This window comes from Poromitra crassiceps (genome assembly GCF_964638095.1).
Source record: "Poromitra crassiceps genome assembly, chromosome: 3".
Lineage (NCBI taxonomy): Eukaryota > Metazoa > Chordata > Actinopteri > Beryciformes > Melamphaidae > Poromitra > Poromitra crassiceps.
The window spans coordinates 36,594,803-36,620,456 of record NC_139625.1 but is presented as its reverse complement, the minus strand read 5'-3'; the positions used below and the strand labels follow the sequence as shown (position 1 = coordinate 36,620,456).

The 25,654-nt window shown below is 44.0% G+C and overlaps 1 protein-coding gene across 1 annotated transcript in view; it reads left to right on the top strand.

Moving 5' to 3' along the window:
• Positions 1 to 228: 228 nt before the first annotated feature.
• The window catches only part of arhgef10 (Rho guanine nucleotide exchange factor (GEF) 10), a 119,363-nt gene continuing 93,937 nt past the window's right edge, over positions 229 to 25,654 (top strand). Inside the window, exons 1-2 of the mRNA XM_083633843.1 lie at positions 229 to 359; positions 23,014 to 23,111. Coding sequence (XP_083489969.1) covers positions 23,075 to 23,111 — 37 coding nt within the window. The 5' untranslated portion in view covers positions 229 to 359; positions 23,014 to 23,074. The remainder of the gene's footprint in view (positions 360 to 23,013; positions 23,112 to 25,654) is intronic.

The window sequence follows — 25,654 nt, the reverse complement described above, 5'->3', positions numbered from 1 at the left end:
GGCCACTCGATGGCAGCCCGGTTCCAGAGCAAGACCAAGTCCCCAGCTCTTCCCCACCATGACGATCCTACGGGAGAAGACGTTGGGAATGTGATTGACGGTCTGTACAGCCAATCTGAGCAGCCCAACCAGAATTTTGACCAATGAGCTCCTAGAAGGAGGTATGGGCATTTCATGGATGGAGGCTGCATCGAAGGGGGAGTCAGTCGAGTTGAAAGAAGGACAGTGGGAAAAAAGTGGATATGTTTTGATGTAACGTTAAATAAAGTTACATGAAGTCAAAAATGCATTAGTTTGACACTTGCATGGTAACAAGGCGAAGGGATACGGCAATTCATCCGGGTAGGAGTCTTAAAATGGTGAGTTGAGAACATTTCCAAAAGTTTCTAACGTGGCGTTTTATCTTTGCCAAGTTGCCTAGTGCCTACACTGTCAAGTCTGAGCGCTTTCCATGCAGGCAGAAAACGAGGCATTCTCTCTTTGTATACATTATGTTAATTAATGCCTCCTGACCTCGAAAACTCCTGTCTATAAATAACTTGTAACATATAAGTTTCTCTGCTCAACCATCCATCCATCTGATTTTGTCTGGCATACCCTACGAAAACAGTATACTACCGTGATTTTTCAGGCTTTACCCAGACTGTATAAGATTTGTGATGGATATGTTTGTTCATATTTACTGGCCCCCTTTATAGTCTAGCAGCAAGTCCTCAAAAAAGGCTTTAGTTTTTGAGATACCCCTACCCGAGGTAGAACAAATGACAACAATGATTTTTCTTATCTTTAGGGTCTCCCATTAATGAAATTGATTGTTGTCAAAAAAAAAATTGGGGGAAAAGATGTTTTTTTGGCTGTTCTTTAGAACTACCCCAATCCCTGAAAAAGAGCCAAATTAGGCCAGTCCGAATAGGGGAAAGGTGACAAAAAAGCCAATAACTTGAGAATGCTCACTCTTTTCCTCATCAGATTTGCTGAGGTATGAACCAGGTGGCTGCCCTACATCACCAAATAGTCAGAAAATGATTTACCTAAAAAGATAATGAATTATAGTCCTGTAAATATAGCTTTAGTTTAGGCGGAAATTGTACTTTGTGGTGATAGGAACATAGGACTCCATCACTTTTCTCTCATTTATCAGAAAAACTGAAATCCCTGAAAAATATACCATTACTGAATTGTCTAGGGTGCTATTGAACACTGACCAGTAGTTGTATGGAGATATCTGGTACAGTTCTATTGCAAATGAGATTTCTTTAGACATAGGCCTACTACCTCTTCACTGAAACAGTCAAATGATTGTATGTTATTCTGAATGGGGAAGTGGCATAAAAGCCTATAACTTGGGAATGCTCACTCTTTTCCTCGTCAGATTTGCTGAGGTATGAACCAGGTGGCTGCCCTACATCACCAAATAGTCAAAAAATGATTTACCTAAAAAGATAATGAATTATAGTCCTGTAAATATAGCTTTAGTTTAGGCGGAAATTGTAATTTGTGGTGATAGGAACATAGGACTCCATCGCTTTTCTCTCATTTATCAGAAAAACTGAAATCCCTGAAAAATATACCATTACGGAGTTGTCTAGGGTGCTATTGAACACTGACCAGTAGCTGTATGGAGATATCTGGTACAGTTGTATTGCAAATGAGATTTCTTTAGACATAGGCCTACTACCTCTTCTCTGAAACAGTCAAATTAGGTCACTGGCATAATAGTCTATAAGTTAAGAATGCTCACTCTGATGGTCAAGAGGGAAATACCAGGTGGCTGAACTACATCACCAAATAGTCAGAATGTGAGTAACCCAATAAAATAAAGATTATCTAAATTACAAACCACCTGGAGTGGCTGTAGCTCAGGAGGTAGAGCGGGTCGTCCACTAATCGTTTTGGATCAAAGAGGTCGGTGGTTCAATTCCCACCTCCTCCAGTCTGCGTGTCCTTGGTCAAGATACTGAACCCCAAATTGCTCCTGATGGTGTGCCAGCACCCTAACCTGCCGCCATCGGTGCATGAATAGGTGAATGTACCTACTGATTGTAAAGCGATTTAAATAAAAGCGCTATATAAATGCAAGCCATTTACCATTACCATAAAACAGAAATAACAAGCTGTAAATATTGGAAGTTTGATTGAAACTGGAACATTAATCCAAGTATAATAGTAATCATAATACATAATACACAATCACAAAAACAGACTAGAAAAACGGACTAGAAAACAAAATAACCAAGGCAAAAATAAAACAGAACAGAGAAATAAAAAGTGGCTGCTTATTTGTCCAGGTATATGGACACTTTTTTCACAGCCAAAGTCCAAATATCCAAATATGAAATACAGTATCAGGCCTTTGTTGAACGTATTATGTGACCAGATTATTGTGCCAGTGTTTGGGAGTCTGGGGCACATTCACAACCTTATACTCCATTTACTGCAATTGTAAGGATTGCAAAATACTGATGCAAACAAAACTGTCTAAATATTGTTCAGTCTGGAGGCAGCCTGTCTATCTGGAGACGATCATGTTTAATATACTGCATCCTTAGTATCATTGTCCATTTGTCAGATTAAGCTATCACAATGTTACATTCTTTCCTCTTCTGTGTATCATATTGTAAGCTTTTTCCGAAGTATTTGGATCTTTCATTGTTGCTGCGCATAAGATGTTGGAAGGCCAACAGAGAAGCACTGGCACTTTCCACTCTCTCCACAGTTTGGATCTTTGCAATACAAGTGAGTAATGTCTCTCACTTCTGTAGGTGCTGGGGGGTTTCCTAAATAGGACTGGTTGGCTCCATCTCTGGCAATCCATCCCTTGACGATAGGACTCCATAACAGGGGTTTGGGCATGTGACTGTGAAACCATATCAGTGTCTGATACATTGCTCTTGCTGTCTACCAGCATGTCATGCACTCACTGGCTGTGACACAACAAGTAGTTTGTACAGAATAGGAAAGACAACAGCATTCACCAAACTCAAGACCCATCTCAGTGAGCTCAAAGATCTGGCCCATTTTGGACTCTTCCAGCTTGGAAGAGTCTTTGCCAGTCGCAAGAGAATTTGCACTTCTGCTTTACGGAAAAAATAAAAAGGAAAATTGACTGATGTGCACAAACTTGTATGAACTGAGGTTCATAATTGCATCAACAACATATGCAGCCTCTGCAAATTTGCCACCAACAGAGGATGCATTTGCACAACATGTGCAAAGAGCAATGTATCAGACAGCGATATGGTGTCACAGTCACATGCCCAAACCAATGTTATGGAGTCCTATTGGCAAGGGATGGATTGTCAGAGATGGAGCCATTAAACCAGTCCTATTTAGGAAACCCCCAGCACCTACAGAAGTGAGAGACATTACTTACTTGTATTGCAAAGATCCAAACTGTTAAAAGAGTGGAAAGTGCCAGTGCCTCTCTGTTGGCCTCCCCTGTACGGAGTTCTGCACCTGCTGTGCAGAATGTAAAAATGTGTCCCCAAACATCTGAGGAACCTGACATTTGACATTCTAGTATCTATATACTTGACCTCTCACTGAAACACATCTTATGTACAGTGCAGCAACAATGAAACATCCAAATACTTCGGAAAAAGGTTACAATATGATATGATATGATATGAGGATTTTTTTTTACATTGTGATAGCTTAATCTGACAAATGGACAATGATACTAAGGATACAGTATATTAAACATGATTGTCTCCAGATAGACAGGCTGCCTACAGACTGAGCAATATTTAGACAGTTTGTTTGCATCAGTCTTCTGCAAGCCTTACAATTGCAGTCCATGGAGTATAAGCTTGTGAATGTGCCCCAGACTCCCAAACACTGGCACAATAATCTGGTACGGTCATAATACGTTCAACAAAGGGCTGATACTGTATTTCATATTTGGATATTTGGACTTTGGCTGTGAAACAAGTGTCCATATGCCAGGTCAAATGAGCAGTTTTTTTTTCTAGTCTGTTCTCCTTTTTTTGTTCATGAAATGAAATGAAGCACTGAGATTTGGGGCTACCATAAAACAAATGTATTATGATTACTATTATACTTGTATTATTCCATCATGTCAAGACAGGAGATACTACTGATTTATAGTTTGGATTAATGTTCCAGTTTCAATAAAACTTCCAATATTTACACCTTGTATTTCTATGTTTTAGAGGCTTGTAATTTAGATCAACTTTATTTTATTGGGTTCCCCACATTCTGACTATTTGGTGATGTAGTTCAGCCACCTGGTATTTCCCTCTCCAAATATGATGATCATCAGAGTGAGCATTCTTAACTTATAGGCCACAGTACCCATCTGACCTCAAACACTATACCGTCCCAACTCCAACATCCCCTTCATCTCCAAAACTCTTGAGAGGGTGGTTGCCGCCCAACTTCAGTCCCACCTCGACTCAAACAACCTCCACAAACCATTTCAATATGATTTCCGCCCTAATCACAGCACTGAAACAGCCCTGTTAAAAATAAATAATGACTTCCTCCGTGCAGCTGACTCTGGAATCCTCACCATCCTCATCCTCCTTGACCTCTCCACTGCTTTCGATACCATCTCCCACCCACTACTTGTGGAGCACCTGGCGAACATTGGAATCACTGGTGTTGCACTTTCCTGGTTTGCATCCTACCTCCCGACAGACAACAGTTTGTCCAACTAGGGAACCACTCGTCCGGGTGTTCTGCCATTTGACCCAGGGGTCAGTATTGGGTCCACTCCTATTCATCACCTACCTCCTCCCCCTGGGTAAAATCCTCCGACAATATGGTGTCCAGTTTCACTGCTACGCCGATGATACCCAGGTCTATATCTCCACCAAACCCACCACCGCTCTTCCTCCCACCTCCCTCACCGCCTGCCTCCAGGACATCAGGAGCTGGATGAGCAGTAACTTCCTGAAGTTAAATGCCAGTAAAACCGTGGCCCTCCTCATCGGCTCCAAAAACATCCTCTCCAAAGCTCAAAACACCACTGCCCCAAACATCATCATTGACAGCTTCCCTGTTCCCTTCTCCACCCAAGTCAACAGCCTCTGCGTCATTCTGAACAGCACCCTCTCCTTTGCACCCCACATAAAAAACATCACCCGGTCTGCTTTCTTCCACATCCGCAACATCTCCAGACTCCGCCTATCCCTGTCCCAACACAGCACCAAAGTCCTCATCCTGATCCACGTTACATCCCAGATTAATTACTGCAGCTCTCTTCTCTCTGGCCTACCCACCAAATTGCTCAACAGACTCCAAATGCCTGGATCATCACCCGCACTAAATCATCTGACCACCTCACCCCTGTCCTCATTCAACTCCACTGGCTTCCCATTCACTACCGGATTGACTTCAAAAACCTTCTGCTCATTACAAAGCCCTACACAACCTAGCACCCACCCATCTCTCTGACCTCCTCCAGGAATACACCCCTTCCCGCTCCCTACGCTCTTCCTCAGCTGGCCTCCTGACTGTCCCGCCTCCCTCGCCTCAGTACCATGGGTGCTAGGGCCTTCAGCTGCTCTGCACCCAAATTCTGGAACTCGTTGCCATCACACATCCAACAGTCTGACTCCATCACCACATTCAAATCCCACCTCAAAACCCACCTGTTCAAATTGGCCTACTACCTTTAATCATATACAGTACTCAATCTGTTATTCGCCTGCCGTGTGTATCTCCTGTCTTTTCTTATATCTACACTCGTCGTATTTTAATGATGCTGGTGTTTGCAATGCTTGTTTTTGTGTATGATATTTTAGAATGTCATGTCTCTTTTATGCACTGTACAATGACCTTGGGTGTTTTGAAAGGTGTCACCAAATAAAATGTATTATTATTATGTTTACAGGACTATAATTCATTATCTTTTTAGGTAAATCATTTTTTGACTATTTGGTGATGTAGGGCAGCCACCTGGTTCATACCTCAGCAAATCTGACGAGGAAAAGACTGAGCATTCCCAAGTTATAGGCTTTTATGCCACTTATTCCCCATTCAGAATAACATACAATAATTTGACTGTTTCAGTGAAGAGGTAGTAGGCCTATGTCTAAAGAAATCTCATTTGCAATAGAACTGTACCAGATATCTCCATACAACTACTGGTCAGTGTTCAATAGCACCCTAGACAATTCAGTAATGGTATATTTTTCAGGGATTTCAGTTTTTCTGATAAATGAGAGAAAAGTGATGGAGTCCTATGTTCCTATCACCACAAAGTACAATTTCCGCCTAAACTAAAGCTATATTTACAGGACTATAAGTCATTATCTTTTTAGGTAAATCATTTTTTGACTATTTGGTGATGTAGGGCAGCCACCTGGTTCATACCTCAGCAAATCTGATGAGGAAAAGAGTGAACATTCTCAAGTTATAGGCTTTTATGTCACCTTTCCCCTATTCGGACTGGCCTAATTTGGCTCTTTTTCAGGGATTGGGGTAGTTCTAAAGAACAGCCAAAAAAACATCTTTTCCCCCAAATTTTTTTTTGACAACAATCAATTTCATTAATGGGAGACCCTAAAGATGAGAAAAATCATTGTTGTCATTTGTTCTACCTCGGGTAGGGGTATCTCAAAATCTGAGGGCCCATTCTGCTAGACTATTAACAAGGATGCAGCTGCAAGTCCACGATAATAACTTTTTGCAATGAGAATATCTTACATAAAATGAGTAAGTGGGCTCTGTCTGTCGTTTCAATTTTTGTCCCACTGATGATGTCACAATGTCTATGACATCATCAGTGATGTAATCAGTGACATCCTTATTGACCAAAATAATCTTATGACATCACTGATGATGTCATAGAGAGGCAAAGTGACCACCTACTTCCTGCTTCAGCACTGTACCAGAGATTTTCAACCTCCATTTATTTTCCCATACACATTTAGTAAAATGCTTATAAAAAGTTTTACTGGTTCAAACCAAACGGTACAGATATATTTAGAAACAGGAGAGATCGCATAACATTTCACTGGGACCAAAACATAAAAAAAATGCGGGTTTAAAGAAAAAAAAATCTATGTTTTTTTAAGTTTTGGTCAAAGTGAAATGTTCTATGGTCTCTCCCGATTATAGCATTAGCTGAACTGTTTGGTTCGGCCAAGTAAAACTATTTTATAAGCATTTTACGAAATATCTATGGTAAAATAAATGGCGGATGAAAATCTCTGGTACAGTGCTGAAGCAGGAAGTGACGTTCCACTTTGCCTCTCTAGGCACTGATGATGTCATAGGCATTCATCAGTGATGTCATAGGCATGTGACATGACATCATCAGTGACAGTGATGTCATCAGTGATGCGAAGTTGAGCAATTGTAGAGCAGATGAGACCACGCGGCAGCCGAGCTGCGGACGAGGCCGAGCTGCGTGCGGTGAGCCCGCGCAGCGGGCAAGCAAGCCTAGGGTTTCGGCCCCGAAGTGGCCGATACCCTAGTAATACCAAAAAAGCATGTCAAGCTCACAAGTTGATTATGATCTCCATTCATAGGAAAATAATTAATGTAAATAGGGGAATTCCTCTGGGGTTATGCCTTGATCTTTTAAAATCATTTGATAAGTGAGGAAGACGTGTTGTGACCTCCTCCTGAACACTACCCCATCTACAAAAAAATTCATGTAGTCATGCATAACATTCCTCAGTGAGGGCACTGCACAGTACAGTACACAGCTCCAGTCAACTGAACATTGGTGTAACTAACACTACAGTGTATGTCAACCAGGAAAATCCTAATGTAATAAAACTGTTTCCTTAAAGCAGGAAACCCCAAAACACCTTTTTTTTCAGCTTTTAACCAATATGACTTTGGGGGTGGTGTGTGAAGAATTCTGGTAAAAATTTCCACATTTCAGACCAAACTGTTGCCATTGTGCCATTTGTATCATTTTCAGCCGCATACACTGCTTTTTTTTGCCCTCAAATGAATGGGAGATTTGGTACAACCTGACGTCACGTTGTACCCAAAGACTATGGGATTTCAAGATAGTTACTCCCCTACTCCCCCTGTACCCTTTCCCGGCTCCTCACAACTCCAAGCCTATTCCCATGATGTCGCAAGCATTTTCCTACCAATATGGCCCTACAATACACATTGGCTGTCATTGGGGTACGGTGGTGCAGTGGTAAGCGCTGTCGCCTCACAGCTCGAAGGTCCTGGGTTCGATTCCCACCTGGGACGCTGTGGGCGCTGGAGTTGTGACCCCCCTATATCTTCAGTGCCTACTGCCCAGGTGGGCTATCTATCTCGTCGAAAGGGCCTTTCTGTGTGGAGTTTGCATGTTCTCCCCGTACCCCCCAGGGGGTTCCTCCGTACATAACCCCCCACTAAAAACATGCAGAAGATCGTCATCCGACCAGTGACGACAACATCTGAAGTTGGTCCAATGATGGTCCAATGAAGGTCCCCGGGCGCTGGAAAGAAATAGCGACCACTGCTCCTGGCCTGCCCCCCCGGAGGAAAGGACAAGCCTGGATGGGTCAACCGTCAAATACAGAGGACATATTTCACCGGCCACCGTCAGCATGAGTGTGTGTAGTGGCCACATGCATGTGTTGTAGTGTGTTCGTGTGACAATAAAGACAGCTGCCGTCTGAAATCGTGTTTTTTTTTTAATCGTTTGTGTCAATTGACCTGTTAATCACCTGTTAATTGATTACAATCGCCTGTTATTTTCCTACCAAGATGGTCATGTGGTGATGTAACACAATACTATCAATAAACGCCACTATAATCATAAAAGGAAGAAAATGGCATTGTGTTGCTGTAAATCATTCCCAACCTTTTTCATACTAAGGAGCCCTAATTTAGTTCACATTGGGCAATGGACCCCCATATGATGAGATTTGGTCTCTCAGATGCAAATCTTTTTTATTTATTTATTTTTTATGTAGCCTAGATATGATTTTGTCCAGAATTATAATCCATATATATTAGGTTGAAAGACAACAGAGAATGCTGGAATCCTCTCAAGGACCACTGGTGGTCACCGGACCCCACATTGAGAACCACTCAACCACTTTGATTGTGCAGAGAGAAGAGAGAGAGGACTCTTCTGTGCCCCTTTTTCACTCATGCACCTAGTCTAGCAGATATCAAACAGAAACAAAAAAAAAACATTTTAGCCTACAGCCTAAAATGTATTTTCCTTGGTTCACTTTTGACGGGGAGGAGAAGGCAGGCGAAGTGACACTCACCTCCGATTTATAGGCTACTCGGCTGCTGCTGCTGCACTGATGCTCTGCCCGTCTGTGACAAGCGGCTTGTCCAGTCGTATGCAGCAGTTCACGCAAACAGATGCGGGATTCCCGCAATCCTGTACCCAATTTCAGACACTGATTGTGCAGAAAAAATTGTGCAGAAAAATCGCACACCAGCGATTTTTGTTTGTGTTTGTTTGTTGTTGTTTTGTGAGGGCTACAAAGGGAGGAGACTGTTTCGCCTGTACTGTAGGGTGAGCAGCCAGGGTCTGAGGAGGAGGAGGAGGGAGGGGTGTTCTACGCCGCGCTGCAGCTCTGCGCGCTCGAGAGGAAAAATCAGAGATGCACTACAACTTTTGACAAGAATCACGAAAAAGGGAGAAACGGAAATTAAAAAGGGACTTCATAGGACAAGTTGGACAAGGGAATAACGTGGAGAAATCTCCAATTGTGATTACATTAGCGTGTTGAGAGCGGGGGGTTTGTCCTGACTGTTGTGCTGTGCTGCGGTCACCAGGCTCTTTTAACGATACTTAGACACGCTACATAGACACACATGGTCAGAGTCAATGGAGTCAATTTCTAGTTTGCCACTGAATGACCAAATTGATATCACTTTCAACCATTTTGAGCAACGCTGTTTCCATACAGGCCACCAGCGTTGGCTAGTTGTTGATATTTATAAATATATTGTAGCTCTCATATAATTTATTTTCGAGGCGGTGGGAAAACTGTCATGGCATCGATTTCCGGAAAGAAATTCCTGACCCGAGCACAGCCAAAGAGTATAGTGAGACAAGAGGGGAAGGTCATTTCTTGGTTTTTACCATAGGTTTTTTCAAATCAAGCATTATGCCGTTCTGCCAGAAATCTGGGGGGTTTAGTCCTGCTTTAAGTTGTCAGAGCTGCCTATAGTGCAGGCAGCCCAACGAGTGTTTTCAGGAATCTTGGGAGGTTAAGCCTCAGCGCTACTAGCTAGGCTGCAAAAAAAGATGTTTGAGATACGGAGAGGGCTTTGCTTTGATCTTCTCTTGTATTGTCTGGCTCCATGCATGTCCAGTTCACTCCACATCAGCACAGGGGAGAGGTGTAGATTGAGAGGGACACACACACACACACACACACACACACACACACACACACACACACACACACACACACACACACACACAAAAGTACTGGTAATTTGTTTAGCAAATCGTCAGGGTGTCCTGGCTATGAGCACGGATGCCTAATCCCTCCACTCACATTGCAATAAGCAGAGAAGGCTCCCTGGTGAGCATAGATCAGGTTGACTGCTTGGGTCAGGTGAGTGGTGTAGACACATACTGTAGATCAGATTGACTGCTTGGGTCAGGTGAGTGGTGTAGACACATAGATCAGATTGACTGCTTGGGTCAGGTGAGTGGTGTAGACACATAGATCAGATTGACTGCTTGGGTCAGGTGAGTGGTGTAGACACATAGATCAGATTGACTGCTTGGGTCAGGTGAGTGGTGTAGACACATAGATCAGATTGACTGCTTGGGTCAGGTGAGTGGTGTAGACACATAGATCAGATTGACTGCTTGGGTCAGGTGAGTGGTGTAGACACATAGATCAGATTGACTGCTTGGGTCAGGTGAGTGGTGTAGACACATACTGTAGACCAGGTTGACTGCTTGGGTCAGGTGAGTGATGTAGACAGATCAGATTGACTGCTTGGGTCAGGTGAGTGGTGTAGACACATAGATCAGGTTGACTGCTTGGGTCAGGTGAGTGATGTAGACACATAGATCAGGTTGACTGCTTGGGTCAGGTGAGTGGTGTAGACACATAGATCAGGTTGACTGCTTGGGTCAGGTGAGTGGTGTAGACACATAGATCAGGTTGACTGCTTGGGTCAGGTGAGTGGTGTAGACACATAGATCAGATTGACTGCTTGGGTCAGGTGAGTGGTGTAGACAGATCAGATTGACTGCTTGGGTCAGGTGAGTGGTGTAGACACAAAGATCAGATTGACTGCTTGGGTCAGGTGAGTGGTGTAGACACATAGATCAGGTTGACTGCTTGGGTCAGGTGAGTGGTGTAGACACATAGATCAGGTTGACTGCTTGGGTCAGGTGAGTGGTGTAGACACATACTGTAGATCAGGTTGACTGCTTGGGTCAGGTGAGTGGTGTAGACACATAGATCAGATTGACTGCTTGGGTCAGGTGAGTGGTGTAGACACATAGATCAGGTTGACTGCTTGGGTCAGGTGAGTGGTGTAGACACATAGATCAGATTGACTGCTTGGGTCAGGTGAGTGGTGTAGACACATAGATCAGGTTGACTGCTTGGGTCAGGTGAGTGGTGTAGACACATAGATCAGATTGACTGCTTGGGTCAGGTGAGTGATGTAGACACATAGATCAGGTTGACTGCTTGGGTCAGGTGAGTGGTGTAGAGACACATAGATCAGATTGACTGCTTGGGTCAGGTGAGTGGTGTAGTAGACAGATCAGTTTGACTGCTTGGGTCAGGTGAGTGGTGTAGACACGCTCCATTATGCATGACACTTCCTCCTCAAACCACAGCAGCCTTCACTGTTTGATCTCAGACTCCACTAGGACAAAACTGCTCTCAACACCCAGTGGTGTTTACAACTGCAACATGTGCTTTTGTAGCACTAGCCAATGAATGGCAACTGCCACTGGTGTTTTGAGGAAAGGGACATTGTCAATCAGTGGCAGAATGCCAACATCCTGATTGCCAACAGTTTCATTTGCTGTGTCTGTTATCTACTGTATGTGCTTAGTTGACATCATGTTAGCATCTCATGAACCGTTCTGTCATCACCATGGTAACAGGGCAGTGTTGTCCACAATGCAATGTAATATCTCCTCCTGTCCTGTCCTATATTTGTTGTTATCTGTGTGAACACAGATGCAGTCAAATGGGAAATGCCAGGAATAGCTTATTGCTGATGCTGAAGTGAGTGTGACAAAGCTGTTACTCTGCCTTCTGCTGTCTGTGACAGGCTGAGTTTGAGGGCCAGAGTTCACAGTGGTGGTGGAGCAGAAGAGCATACTGTTCATTTTGAGAAAGACTGTGCAATCATGGACTCAGTGTCCACTGTCCCACCATCCATCCACTGAGATAAACATGGATTAGCAACATAGCTGAGCAACAGCTGGGAAAGGAACAGCCCTTCTGCAGCTGGATGTGTGAGATTGTTCACATATCACATACTAAACAGGGGTGGGATTGATTCAGTGTGTGATGGACATTGTATTTATTTGTTTTTGTATTTATTTAGATATTGTATTTGGAGCAAGGTGAGGGTCACTTTGGACTCTGTCACAGTGCAACATGTCGTATCAAGAGCATTGACATTTTATTTAATATATAGGTGGCTATATACAGTATGCCATCTGGTGAGTGCCTTTATTCAACACACCTTACTTTTGAGTGCCTCCAGTGGGAATCAAACCCCCTGACTGTGGCAGTGTCAGTTAGTGCCACACTTAATCAGTTGAGCTACACACTGACCGCAGGACACATCCAGCCTGGGAAGTATGAGAATAGTCAGTCATTGGCAGTCTTGGCTTCAAAAGCTGCCTCTGAAGTCAGTGCAATGTCTATTACTAGAGCCCGACCGATACTGGATTTTTGAGGCCGATGCCGATACCGATATTAGGGAGTAAAAAAATTCCTATACCGATAATATCGGCCGATATATTTTATTTTATTATTATTTTTTTTAATCTAATTTTTATCCCCCATTAGTGCAAATTTTTTATTTATTTATCCTGGTTGCTGCTCCACCCTCTGCTGATCTGGGGAGAGCCGAAAACTGGCTCCATGCTTCCACATGGGCAGTTAGCCAGCCGCTTCTTTTCACCTGACAGGGGAAGCTTCACCGGTAGGACATAGCACGTGGGAGGATCACGCTATTCCAACGAGTTCCCCTCCCTCCGAACAGGCGCCCCTAACGACCAAAGGAGGCACCACATCAGCAACCCTCAAATATCAAACACTTGACAAAGATATGAGTTGACATGAATTGAAATATGTAATGTAGGCAGGATATTTTACAGCTTATTAATAAACTCAATGCAATGAAACAGTAAACTTAACTGGGAATTTAATAATTATAAATAACTAGAAATACAAAAACACAATAGAACAAATAGTTAAGAAAAAATATCAAATATACACAACATGTCATGTCGTGTATAACTTTAAAAAAAAAAAAAAAAAAAAAAAAATCTGCAATATCGGCGCACCATATCGGCCGATCCGATATATCGGTAATCGGCCAATATCGGCCGATAATATCGGCGAACTGATATATCGGTCGGGCTCTATCTATTACCCCGACAATCAAGTGCATGGAGTTGGCCTGTGGTGATTTATTGAGAGAGTTGTCATATTGATATTGAAATGCTCCAGAGTTCAAATCCTAACAGCCAACAAAAGAGCCCTTTGGGGCAGTCACTCTTTTCCACTACCCTCTGTGTGACTACATAGTGCTCTTCTGACGACATGTTGGCCTCTCAAAGCCCTGGTCTGTAGCTGATTGGGTCTCATAGCCCTGGTCTCAGTCTGTAGACTGGGTCTCAAAGTCCTGGTCTGTAGCTGACTGGGTCTCATAGCCCTGGTCTGTAGACTGGGTCTCAAAACCCTGGTCTGTAGACTGGGTCTCATAGCCCTGGTCTGTAGACTGGGTCTCAAAACCCTGGTCTGTAGACTGGGTCTCAAAGCCCTGGTCTGTAGCTGACTGGGTCTCAAAGCCCTGGTCTGTAGACTGGGTTTCAAAGCCCTAGTCTGTAGACTGGGTCTCATAGCCCTGGTCTGTAGACTGGGTCTCATAGCCCTGGTCTGTAGACTGGGTCTCAAAGCCCTGGTCTGTAGACTGGGTCTCATAGCCCTGGTCTGTAGACTGGGTCTCATAGCCCTGGTCTGTAGCTGACTGGGTGGGTGGGGACTATACTTGAGGAGTGACAGCATGACTGTGGCTCTGTTTTTAATTGGACAGTAGGGTTTTGAAGGTTACATCTCCAGTCTTTCATTTTGTCACGTGACACCCAGGCTGGGAGGGCCTTGTCCTTATGTTGTATCTTCCTCTGAAGAGTGAATCTGGCTTCCAGATTGAGGACGATGTGAAAGATCAACACTGAAGCTGTGTAGTCTCTCCAGACAAACACGTTGACTCCCGCAATCTACAACTCCTCCTGACCCGCCTACCCGTCTGTATTCCAGCAGCTCTCAAAGTTGATCAGAGAATAAGGCAGGATATCCGGTCAAAATAAGGCAGGTATCCGCTCATTTCCCCACTTCTGTGTCCCCTGTGCAGTCGCTTAATAGTTACCCAGGCTAGCTTAATAGCTCTGACTGGAAAACAAAACTAGTCCAATCCGAGCTAGCTATACAGTAGCTGCTGAGCAGAAATGGAAAGTGGACAAGCTATTTTTGGCCAGCCCAAGCGGGCCTTATATCTGGCTTTGTCCAGTCCAATTTGCGTGTCAATTTGAGTGCCAATGCTCGTGAACTCTTTATCGCGCTGGCCATATGCTAGGTTCCGACCTAGCCTTGTTATTTATTTATATATATATGTATTTTTGTAAACGTGCTTTGGTCGAATACCATCAAACTTCCTTCCAGTTTCAAGCGTTTTTTTTCTTCTCCTTTCTTTGCAAGATGAATGTCCAAATGTTAACGTGCTGAAGTACAGACTCAGACTGTCTCTGGAGCATTCACAGATTGTGGAAGAGATAGACTGGCTTGAGAGTCGTCTTTCACAGTGATAAACTGGTGTTGCTATCGTATCGCCAAACAGGCCAATGTAGCATGCTGACTGTCCTTTTATTGACAAGGTGTGATGCAGGATAAAGCTATACTGTAATATGATTCATAACATCATGGAGGAAGGAGTCAGTGGGGTTGTTTAGGGTTGACCACATTCTGGCTTCAGGGCGCGGAGCAGAATGCAGATGTGCCATCCAATAGGTCACACTCATCAGACATTTCATAAATGCGCTGCAGCCCTGCGCCTGCGGGCGTGACTATTGAAGTGTTTTCCCTACACCACACACCCATTATAATTACAGCAGCTAGCTTGCTGATGTGGGTGGGTTCCATTACATTACATTACGTCATTTGGCAGACGCTTTTATCCAAAGCGACTTACAATAACACATTTTTGTCAGCAATAGAGCAATCAACTATGCAGCACAGTCTATGACAACTACAACTTCTGAAGGAACAGTGGTACAAGTTTAGTTTAGGTTAGTAGTGTTTTGTTTTTTGTTTTTTTGAAAGAGAGAGAAAGAAGTTAGATCAAGAAGGGCCCAGATGGAGCCTGAAAAGGTGTGTCTTTAGTCTTTTCCGAAAGATCGGCAGTGATTCAGCTGTCCTGACCGAAGGTGGAAGCTCATTCCACCTTTGAGGTGCCAGGGACGAGAAGAGTTGAGATCGGGATGAGCGACTTTTGACCACACTCCTCTCCTCGCTGAATCACTGTCATGCATGAGGAGACTTTTGCTGCTATTCGCCTATTTCACATCCCACCCAAATCAGCCATTTTCTGTCTGAAATGCAAATTAGACTGCATGCACTGATATATCAGTGCATGCAGTCTAATTATTATATTGTGTTACTTCCTGCATTTCAGACACAAATTGGTTGAGTTGGGTGGGATGTGAAATAGGCGTATAGAAAGAAAACAGAAAATAATTGTAATTAGGAGGGAAATTGCTTGCTCAGCTCTACGTTTTGATTTAGGTCAACTTTATTTTGTCCTGACTCCCTGTGCTTTCTAATCAGCATTATCTGGCAGCCAGGACTTGGCTTCCACTATTGAAAGTGTGCTAGATCTGTCTGTGGCTGTCTTTAGCCTTTTGCCCCCAGCCCCCAGTGAGGGAGGGTGATTAGTGGCCACAAGTCCTCATGGCCGGTTAGCTCAGTTGGTTAGAGCGTGGTGCTAATAACGCCAAGGTCGCGGGTTCGATCCCCGTACTGGCCACAGACCTTTTGAGTAATAGTCAACTCAACAGTCAAAGAAGAAAGTGAGAATGAAAAGGATATTAAGTAAACCAAAATAAAAAGATGCCAGTAGAAGCATAGCCTATTGTCGTTAGGAATGCATTTATTTTCTTCATACTGAGAGGACATGAAACATTTGATCATATGACTCTAGTTCATTTGCATTTCACTTCAGACAAGACAGGACACTGCTTTCAAGTCTGACATTTACCTAGATTTGCTAGAAAGATGAATAACATTCCACCTTTTCGCCAACTAGGGCGCTGCTAGATGATGTCACTAGGTTGACTGTATAGTACTGTATAGTACTGTAGAGTACAGTAGAGTATAGTACAGTACTATACAGTACAGTACAGTACAGTATAGTACAGTATAGTACAGTACAGTATAGTACAGTATAGTACAGTACAGTACAGTGCAGCACAGCACAGCACAGTACAGTACAGCACAGCACAGCACAGGACAGCACAGCACAGTACAGCACAGCACAGAGCAGTACAGTACAGCACAGAGCAGTACAGTACAGTACAGCACAGCACAGCACAGCACAGTACAGCACAGCACAGCACAGTACAGCACAGCACAGAGCAGTACAGTACAGCACAGAGCAGTACAGTACAGCACAGAGCAGTACAGTACACCACAGCACAGCACAGCACAGTACAGTACAGCACAGCACAGCACAGCACAGCACAGCACAGCGCAGTACAGTACAGCACAGAGCAGTACAGTACAGCACAGAGCAGTACAGCACAGCACAGCACAGCACAGCACAGCACAGCACAGAGCAGTACAGTACAGTACAGTACAGCACAGCACAGCACAGCACAGCACAGAGCAGTACAGTACAGAGCAGTACAGTACAGAGCAGTACAGTACAGCACAGAGCAGTACAGTACAGTACAGCACAGCACAGCACAGTACAGCACAGCACAGCACAGCACAGAGCAGTACAGAGCAGTACAGTACACCACAGCACAGCACAGCACAGAGCAGTACAGTACAGCACAGCACAGCACAGCACAGCACAGAGCAGTACAGTACAGTACAGCACAGCACAGCACAGCACAGCACAGTACAGTGCAGCGCAGCGCAGCGCAGCGCAGCAGAGTACAGTACAGTAGAGTACAGTACAGTACAGTACAGTGCAGCGCAGCGCAGCGCAGCACAGTACAGCACAGTACAGTACAGTACAGTAGAGTACAGTACAGTAGAGTACAGTACAGTACAGTACAGTACAGTAGAGTACAGTACAGCACAGTACAGTACAGTACAGTACAGTACAGTAATGGAGTACAGGATAGTTCATTGTTGGTACAAAGGATTTTGAATTCTAAAGGCTCACAGCATAATGCTGTTGTCTCTCTGACTTGGATTGTGGTTGTTTTGATTCATCAAAAGGTTAAAAATCCTTACTACTGCACTGTACAGCCACGCTAGTGACATCATGTAGCAGCGCCCTAGTTGGCAAAAAAAGTGGAATGTTCTCTCTAGCAATTTCAGACTTGAAAGCCGTGTCCTGTCTTGTCTGAGGTGAAATGCAAATGAACTAGAGTCATATGATCAGATGTTTCATGTCTTGCAAAGTAAACCAGGACCCGCTGGTCCGTTTTAACGAGACTGTTAATATCATGCTGGCATTTTCTATAGGATAGAATGAGCGTTTGCCTGTTTAGTATGCTGCAGGGCACTACCCTGTCCTCCCTGCCCTGACCCTTAAAGCACCTTACTTTGTCAAGCCTGCCCCTCTATTCTTTTGTAGGTCAGTGGATCTGCTGTTTTTGATGACTGTAATCCTCCTGACACACAGTTTAATAAAACAGCCATCCAAAGAGCTGCAGAGCCGAGCCCAGAGAGACACACTCACAGCTTGGAAAAGTCTCTCTCTCCCTCTCCCTCTCTGTCTCTCTCCTTGTCTCTCTCCCTCTCTCTCTCTGTCTCTCCCTCTCCCTCTCTGTCTCTCTCCTTGTCTCTCTCCCTCTCTCTGTCTCTCTCCCTCTCTGTCTCTGTCTCTGTCTCTCTCCCCCCCTCTCTCTCTGTCTCTCTCCCTCTCCCCCTCTCTCTCTCTCTCCCTCTCCCTCTCTCTCTGTCTCTCTCCCTCTCTCTCTCTCCTTCCCTCCCTCTCTCTCTCTCTCTCTCTCTCTCTGCGCCCCCCAATCTAGGCTTTTGTTTATGACTCTCAGCCCATGTGTGGAATGCCACTTGTCATTAAGTGCGCTCCAGAATGTTCATGCCAGTTTGTACAGATTCACAACCCCGGGCGTTCGTCACTGAGTAGCTGTCAGCAACACGCAAATGATTTGTCATTTAATTTGTGACTGAGCTCCGGTTGCCATAAGAGAGAGGATTTGACACTTCAAAGTATTCTCCCATTGCCCACTGTTGAATCATCACATATGAGTGGCTAGAAGGCACGTAGGTGGCAATTTATTGTCCACAATATGGATGACATACCATGGCATTACTATAGCATGGTCAACATGCATTTTGTCACTTCTCAGCCATTGCCTTTGAATTAAGACAGGTTGTTATGAATACACAGGTGAGCAAATTGTCTGCATTATTGCAGCAGGCAGATAGATGACTGTTATTCCTGTGTGAGCACACCACTCAGCCTCCTTGACATGTAATGACACGCTTGCCTCGGTCTGTCATCAACCATGAGGGTCACGTTACGTTACCCCTCGGTGTCTTCCGCTATGTTCTCCTCAATCACTGTTCTCAGATCATGATACTATGTCCTCCTCAATCACTGTTCTCAGATCAGATATTATACTATGTCCTCCTCAATCGCTGTTCTCAGATCAGATATGATACTATGTCCTCCTCAATCACTGTTCTCAGATCAGATATGATACTATGTCCTCCTCAATCGCTGTTCTCAGATCAGATATTATACTATGTCCTCCTCAATCGCTGTTCTCAGATCAGATATGATACTATGTCCTCCTCAATCGCTGTTCTCAGATCAGATATGATACTATGTCCTCCTCAATCGCTGTTCTCAGATCAGATATGATACTATGTCCTCCTCAATCACTGTTCTCAGATCAGATATGATACTATGTCCTCCTCAATCACTGTTCTCAGATCAGATATGATACTATGTCCTCCTCAATCACTGTTCTCAGATCAGATATGATACTATGTCCTGATTGTCCTCCTCAATCACTGTTCTCAGATCAGATATGATACTATGTCCTGATTGTCCTCCTCAATCGCTGTTCTCAGATCAGATATGATACTATGTCCTCCTCAATCACTGTTCTCAGATCAGATATGATACTATGTCCTCCTCAATCACTGTTCTCAGATCAGATATGATACTATGTCCTCCTCAATCACTGTTCTCAGATATGATACTATGTCCTCAATCACTGTTCTCAGATCAGATATGATACTATGTCCTCCTCAATCACTGTTCTCAGATCAGACATGATACTATGTCCTCCTCAATCACTGTTCTCAGATCAGACATGATACTATGTCCTCCTCAATCACTGTTCTCAGATCAGACATGATACTATGTCCTCCTCAATCACTGTTCTCAGATCAGACATGATACTATGTCCTCCTCAATCACTGTTTTCAGATCAGACATGAAACTATGTACTCCTCAACCACCATTCTCAGATCAGACATGAAACTATGTCCTCCTCAATCACTGTTCTCAGATCAGACATGATACATTTTAATCACTGTTCTCAGATCAGACATGATACCTTTTAATTTATCTGTGAAACACAACACTGAGAAGGTTAAGAAAGTGGTTCAATCTGAATGAATTATGGTGGGGAATTGCCTCTTGCCTGTGTAAGGGTTTATAAGTTGCATAGATCAGAGGCCTCGCTGGTGTGTTTACAAAGCTGCAGGGAGACAGTTTGCTGACAGATAGAAGAGAAGGTTAAAGTGGAGGACACACGCACCACATGTGAACACACACACCGTGCCACAGGGCATCCAGGATGTCATTTGGTGGAAGGTGCGTCTAGCTTCCTCCGAGAAGCAAGTAAAAACAGCTGAAAACTGGAGTAATTATAGGAGAGACGTAATGGAGGAATCTGCAGACCGCGTTCAAAGTCAGAATGCTGTGTCTGTCTGTGTCTCGTCTTACAACTGTTAGCACTGTGTGTCTGTGTCTGTCGCACATCGCACATCACGCTAGCTCTTCTAGAAGACAGAATCGATTTCATCATGTTGGCGTAATGCATAATCACAGATGAACCAGAATGGAACGCTTTGAAATTTGACCTATTTACAGACATTCAAATATTTGACCTATTGAACAAACGTCTACACTTCACCTGAGGGGAGAGATTATATGAATCACTGCCTACAAAGTTGTTCGTTTGAACTCCAACCCATGCAAGTCACTTGCCGTTGCTACTTCACATGTAACCCTTTGTTCACACATAAGTTTATCAGTATATAACTTGAGAAGGCTTTATCATCAGTTGTACTGTAGTAGCTAGCTAGTAGTAGCAGCTAGCTACTGTAGTAGCTAGCTGCTGTTTGTCTCCTTGCATTCCTCTGTTTTAGCCCCCAGGCTATGGCTATTCTACCTGCCTCTGTTGGTGCTAGCATTGTCTGTCAGCAGACACTACTCCTGTGTGTTCCTCTCCACTCCTCTGGCTCTGTGCCCTGCACTGCACATAGGGCGCAAGACAACAGATGCAGAGGATTTCACATCATCTGTAGACAAAACAAGCTTTGAGACCTTTGAGAATGGGCTATCTTCTGGGCTGTTTGCTGCACTACTGTGGTGTGTAGTAGGTTTGTCTTACTCATCGGTGGGTTATTGTGGACTTGTGTTGTGGTTTATATTGAACTAAAGAGGAGATTGTTTGAGAAGAGCATAAAGCAGCAGCATACATACTCTACCCCACAACAAGGGCTGCTTTATGCTACAGAGTGATGTCATGGCAGGCAGGAGACTGACAAGGCCAGGAGGTCTGGCACAATGCACAACTTGGCTGTTTTAGTAGTAGGCCTCTGACAGAAACTGTCCCCTCTGGGTATGAATTGTACATGGGCAAAGTAAACCTGTGATGGTGAGGAATGCATGTCTCTCATGCCTGTGCAGGTCCAAAGGTCTTTCCTGCCTTAGCATGCTAGTGGCATTTCCCGTCAAAATCAGTCCAAATGTGAGGCTGCTGCTATGTAACACAAACCATCACCTTGACCCCTGCACCCACATGCCCATACAATATAGATGGGTCTGGCCACAACATTGTCTGAGTTTTGTTCATCAAAAATATATAGTCTGTGTAGCCAGGTATGAGAATGGATTTTCTCTGGGCCTGAACAAGAATGTTACTAAATGTTACTGAATGGCTAAATGGGAGACATGCCTTTGGGAGTGTTACCTAATCTACATTTCATTGTATTAATCTCTTGGCATGTGAAACACTGCAAATCGACCTACTTGTGTGAAACCAGTTGAAAGTTAATTTGAGAAGAGCCTCAAGGGCTCATTATACTCGAGCTAGGCTCCGCGAGGCGGATCTCCGCGAGTCATGTGCGGACCTCGCGCTGGGGCAGATGCTTTTATTCTCAGAAGTGATCAGCCAAGTGATCACCATGTTACATTGTACAATGGTAATAGTGAGAACACCCCGTGAAAAGTCGCAATGAAACGCTATTATGTGCAGTACTGAGTGCGCTTTCACTCTCAAACGACCGCACATGAGCACATGAAGGAATCACCAAACTTGTTTTTACTGAAAGCCGTTTCAGTTCTCAGCCCTGATAGCCTACTACTCTGTGCTGCTTTTAATCTCTCAACCATGCTCTCAACACAACACATTTACTTGGAGAAACGAACAGTTGCAAATCAAAGTTTAGCCTACCACATGGGTCAAGAAATGTGGTGAAAACAGAGCTCAGTGTTCAGGGCTCAGTGGCTCGAAAGCGTCCATGTTTGGAGAGAAGCCGTGCGGAGGTCACGCTGCGAGAAAAATCTTCAGGTACGCGGTGGGCGGCCTACGGGGGTCGCGCCCAACACATTGACGTCATTTGACGCTCGCGCCCCTCGCTTCTCCCCCGCGCCCTTCACGGCACGGCGAGTATAAAACAAGCTTTAGTTTGCATGCTCATTTAGAAAAGGGCACAGTCACACAGCTGAGTAAACTGTGTGACTGAGGAAAGCTTGTTTCACCATTGACTGACTTTGAATCAATTAGTATCTCACTGTAAGGAAAGCAAGATTTCAAACCGGAGCGTGAACCTGTTTTAAATCCTAAATTGGCTAGTGTAAACCTGTTTTGAATCCTATTGGCTGGTGTTTAGCTGCAGAAACAACATCTTCCATTCTGCTTTTGCTCTCTCCATTCCAATGGATGTTCACTGTCTGTCAGCCTGTTGACATCTACGCAATTGGAACACAAACGCACACACATGATTAGCATGTAAGAAGAAGCATGTGTTTGTTCACTTCCCACTTTGACACGTGGGAGTGTGACGGTCCCCCGGAGCCCTATAACAGCTTCTTTTGTTTTCCTTCACTTTGTTTTCTTCTGTTCCAATTTGTCTGAATGAGTTTTGCTTCAGACGGCTGACATGGACACAAAAGGTACCCAGACCACAACAACACAGTCAGCCACGCTCCTCTGCTGAGACGGCCCACTGCTCTGATGAAGTAGCATGGAGGAGACGGGCTTACAGGGATGCCTAAGTGATGATGATGATGATGATGATATATGGAAACATTCTTCAGCGCTGAATTAATTTTAAGTTGTGTGTGCATCAACCCACTCGTTCAGCCACCACTTGACATTTGTCCCTCCGCTGTGTCCTCCAGGGACGTGTGTGGGCATAGCGAATCCCCAGCAGAGGCCGCGCAGGAGAAGGGCACCCACAGCATGGACGTGGAAGACTTCCCTCCCCCTCCGCCTGAAAGTAATGTCAACAACCTTTTCTCCCTCTCATATGTTTTTGCCATATCAGAATGACTTCCTTAAGTTTCCCATGAAAAAAGAACTATTTCAACAATTCTTTTGATTTTTGTTAGGGATGCACCGATACTACTGGCCTAATTTACTGTACTTGTACTCGCCCGATACTGACACGGCTGCGTACCCGATACCACTTTACGCCATGCGATGTGACGTTAACCTGAAAGCAGGAAGCCAGCATCAGGCTCACAGCTGATAGAAACTTGGCTGTTTACTATAGCAGCATGTTTTGCATGGAGAAAGCTGCTGTCTGCCTGGGACGCTTTGTGAGGAGAAGCTATCAGAGGTCAGTCATCAGCTGTTTAGAGCTGCACCGCAACTCGCAACTCGCAACTTCACTCTGCACTAACGTTAGCTTACAGTTACCGTTAACCTGCAACAAGCTACCAAAACTTTCTGTTCAATTTACAGGTTATCATTAGCTGCTCTTCTAGCAGACAACACAGTGTTGTGGAACAGGCAAAGGCTTACCAGATAGTTGCAATAGGCTACATGTCCCGTGTAACCCACACTGCCTTGGCTTTATAATAATGTAACGTCCCATTTCTCCCATCGTCTAAAAATAGATTTCCCCACTACTCCTCATGGTGCCTTCAAGGTGCAGACTCCAGACTCAGTCAAGTTTGAGGTGCCTTCAAGGTCCATTCAGTAAAAATAATGATGTGTTCAAATGTAATCTTGTAAAATATAAATAAACTAAAGAAAATGGCTAAAATCCATAATGTTGAGACGTTCTTTGACTTAAACATAATGCTTAAAGCATAAAAAAAAAACATTGTCGACCCCTAATTAAATACTCTGTATCAGTATTCGGTATCGGCAAGTACTCAAATGTAAGTACCGGTACTCATACTCAGTCCGCAAAAAAGTGGTATCGGTGCATCCCTAATTTTTGTTTTTATTTTTCTCATGGGTGGTGAGCTGTGGTACTAATACTTTGTGTGGTGTTACAGATTTGAAAAATATGCAATATGCAATGCTAGTTTCTTTCAGATTTGGGCTAGGTTTGGCATTTCAAGGTCAAATTTTTTCCCAGGATGTCAGAATTAAAAATTGTATCCAGTATATTATTGGTAAAGTCGAATATTCTTTCTCTGTGTTGGTGAACAATTGTGAGATTTGAAATTAGTCTCCTCCTTGTTGTAGCATCTAGGCCTAGGCTGTATAATGGCCAAGGCTGCATTTATACCTAAAAAAGAATTGGTTTGTCCAAAAAGTATATTTGGCATTTCTTTTTAGGTGTGTGTGTGTGTGTGTGTGTGTGTGTGTGTGTGTGTGTGTGTGTGTGTGTGTGTACTATGCCAATTTGCTCTATGATTGTTGGACAAATATTATTGTCCAATTTATAGGCTACATCTTCTAAACCAGAGGTTCTCAAATGTTTTTCAGCTAAGGACCCCTTACAAGATAGAAAATCTACCGGGGGACCCCCTCATTCTGATTTGTGATTTTGGGCTAAGCTATTGTTTCCACGGTAACGTGCTTGAGTTTTAAATTGATAGGTTTGTTAGATTAGAATGTAATCCATGAACCATTTTAGATTTAAAGCATACAATATTTTTGTTGAACTATGAAGCTTTTGCAAAAACAAAAACAACGTTTTTATTTTTATTTTCCTGAAAACCTTTCGCGGACCCCCTGGCAAAGTGCCACGGACCCCTAGGGGTCTGACAATAGTCTAGGCTGACAATGCCCTACACCAGGGGTGGGCAACTGGCGGCACACGGGCGGCCCCCGACCTCACTCAGTGTGGCCCCTGGGTCAATTTCCTTTTTATGCCTCCGCCGACGATAGCCAGGCCGGAGGCATAATGGATCCGGGTTGTCCGTCCGTACGTACGTACGTCCGTCCATCCGTCCGATGTTCGTTAACGCGATATCTGAGGAACGCCTTGACGGAATTTCATCAAATTTGCCTCAAACATAGACTTAGGCCCAATTCCAATCCACCCCCTAAAGACTCAAGCCCTGTTCCCTCACTCCCTCTAATGGCCGCCGGCGGAAAGTGGTTGAGTCATCAAGTGTGGAAGGGATCCACATTGGATAAATAGGAGGATTGGGACAGCAGAGCCCTTTGCACTTGACAAGATGATGTTGACTCTGGCAGGTTTGGGGCTCGCTATATATTGTTTATTGTCAAGACACCTAAAGGGTTTGAGGGATCCCTGATGAGTCTGTTCTCATCCAGGCTCTGGCTCTACAGAGTGGACAACAGGTAATTTAAAAATAATAAATATAGCCTACTTAACAAATTTACCACGAGAGGAAGGGGGTTGTGGCCACATTTACCACTGGTACAGGGTTGTGGCACGAGGCAAAGCCGAGTGCTATAAACCCTGTACCAGTGGTAAATGTGGCCACAAACCCCGACCTCGAGTGGTAAATTTGTTTTCTACAACAGCTACCAAATAATATAAAAAATACACAATTGTAACATCCAATTCATTTATTTACAATCATTACTGGTTTCAGAATACATTTATCCTTC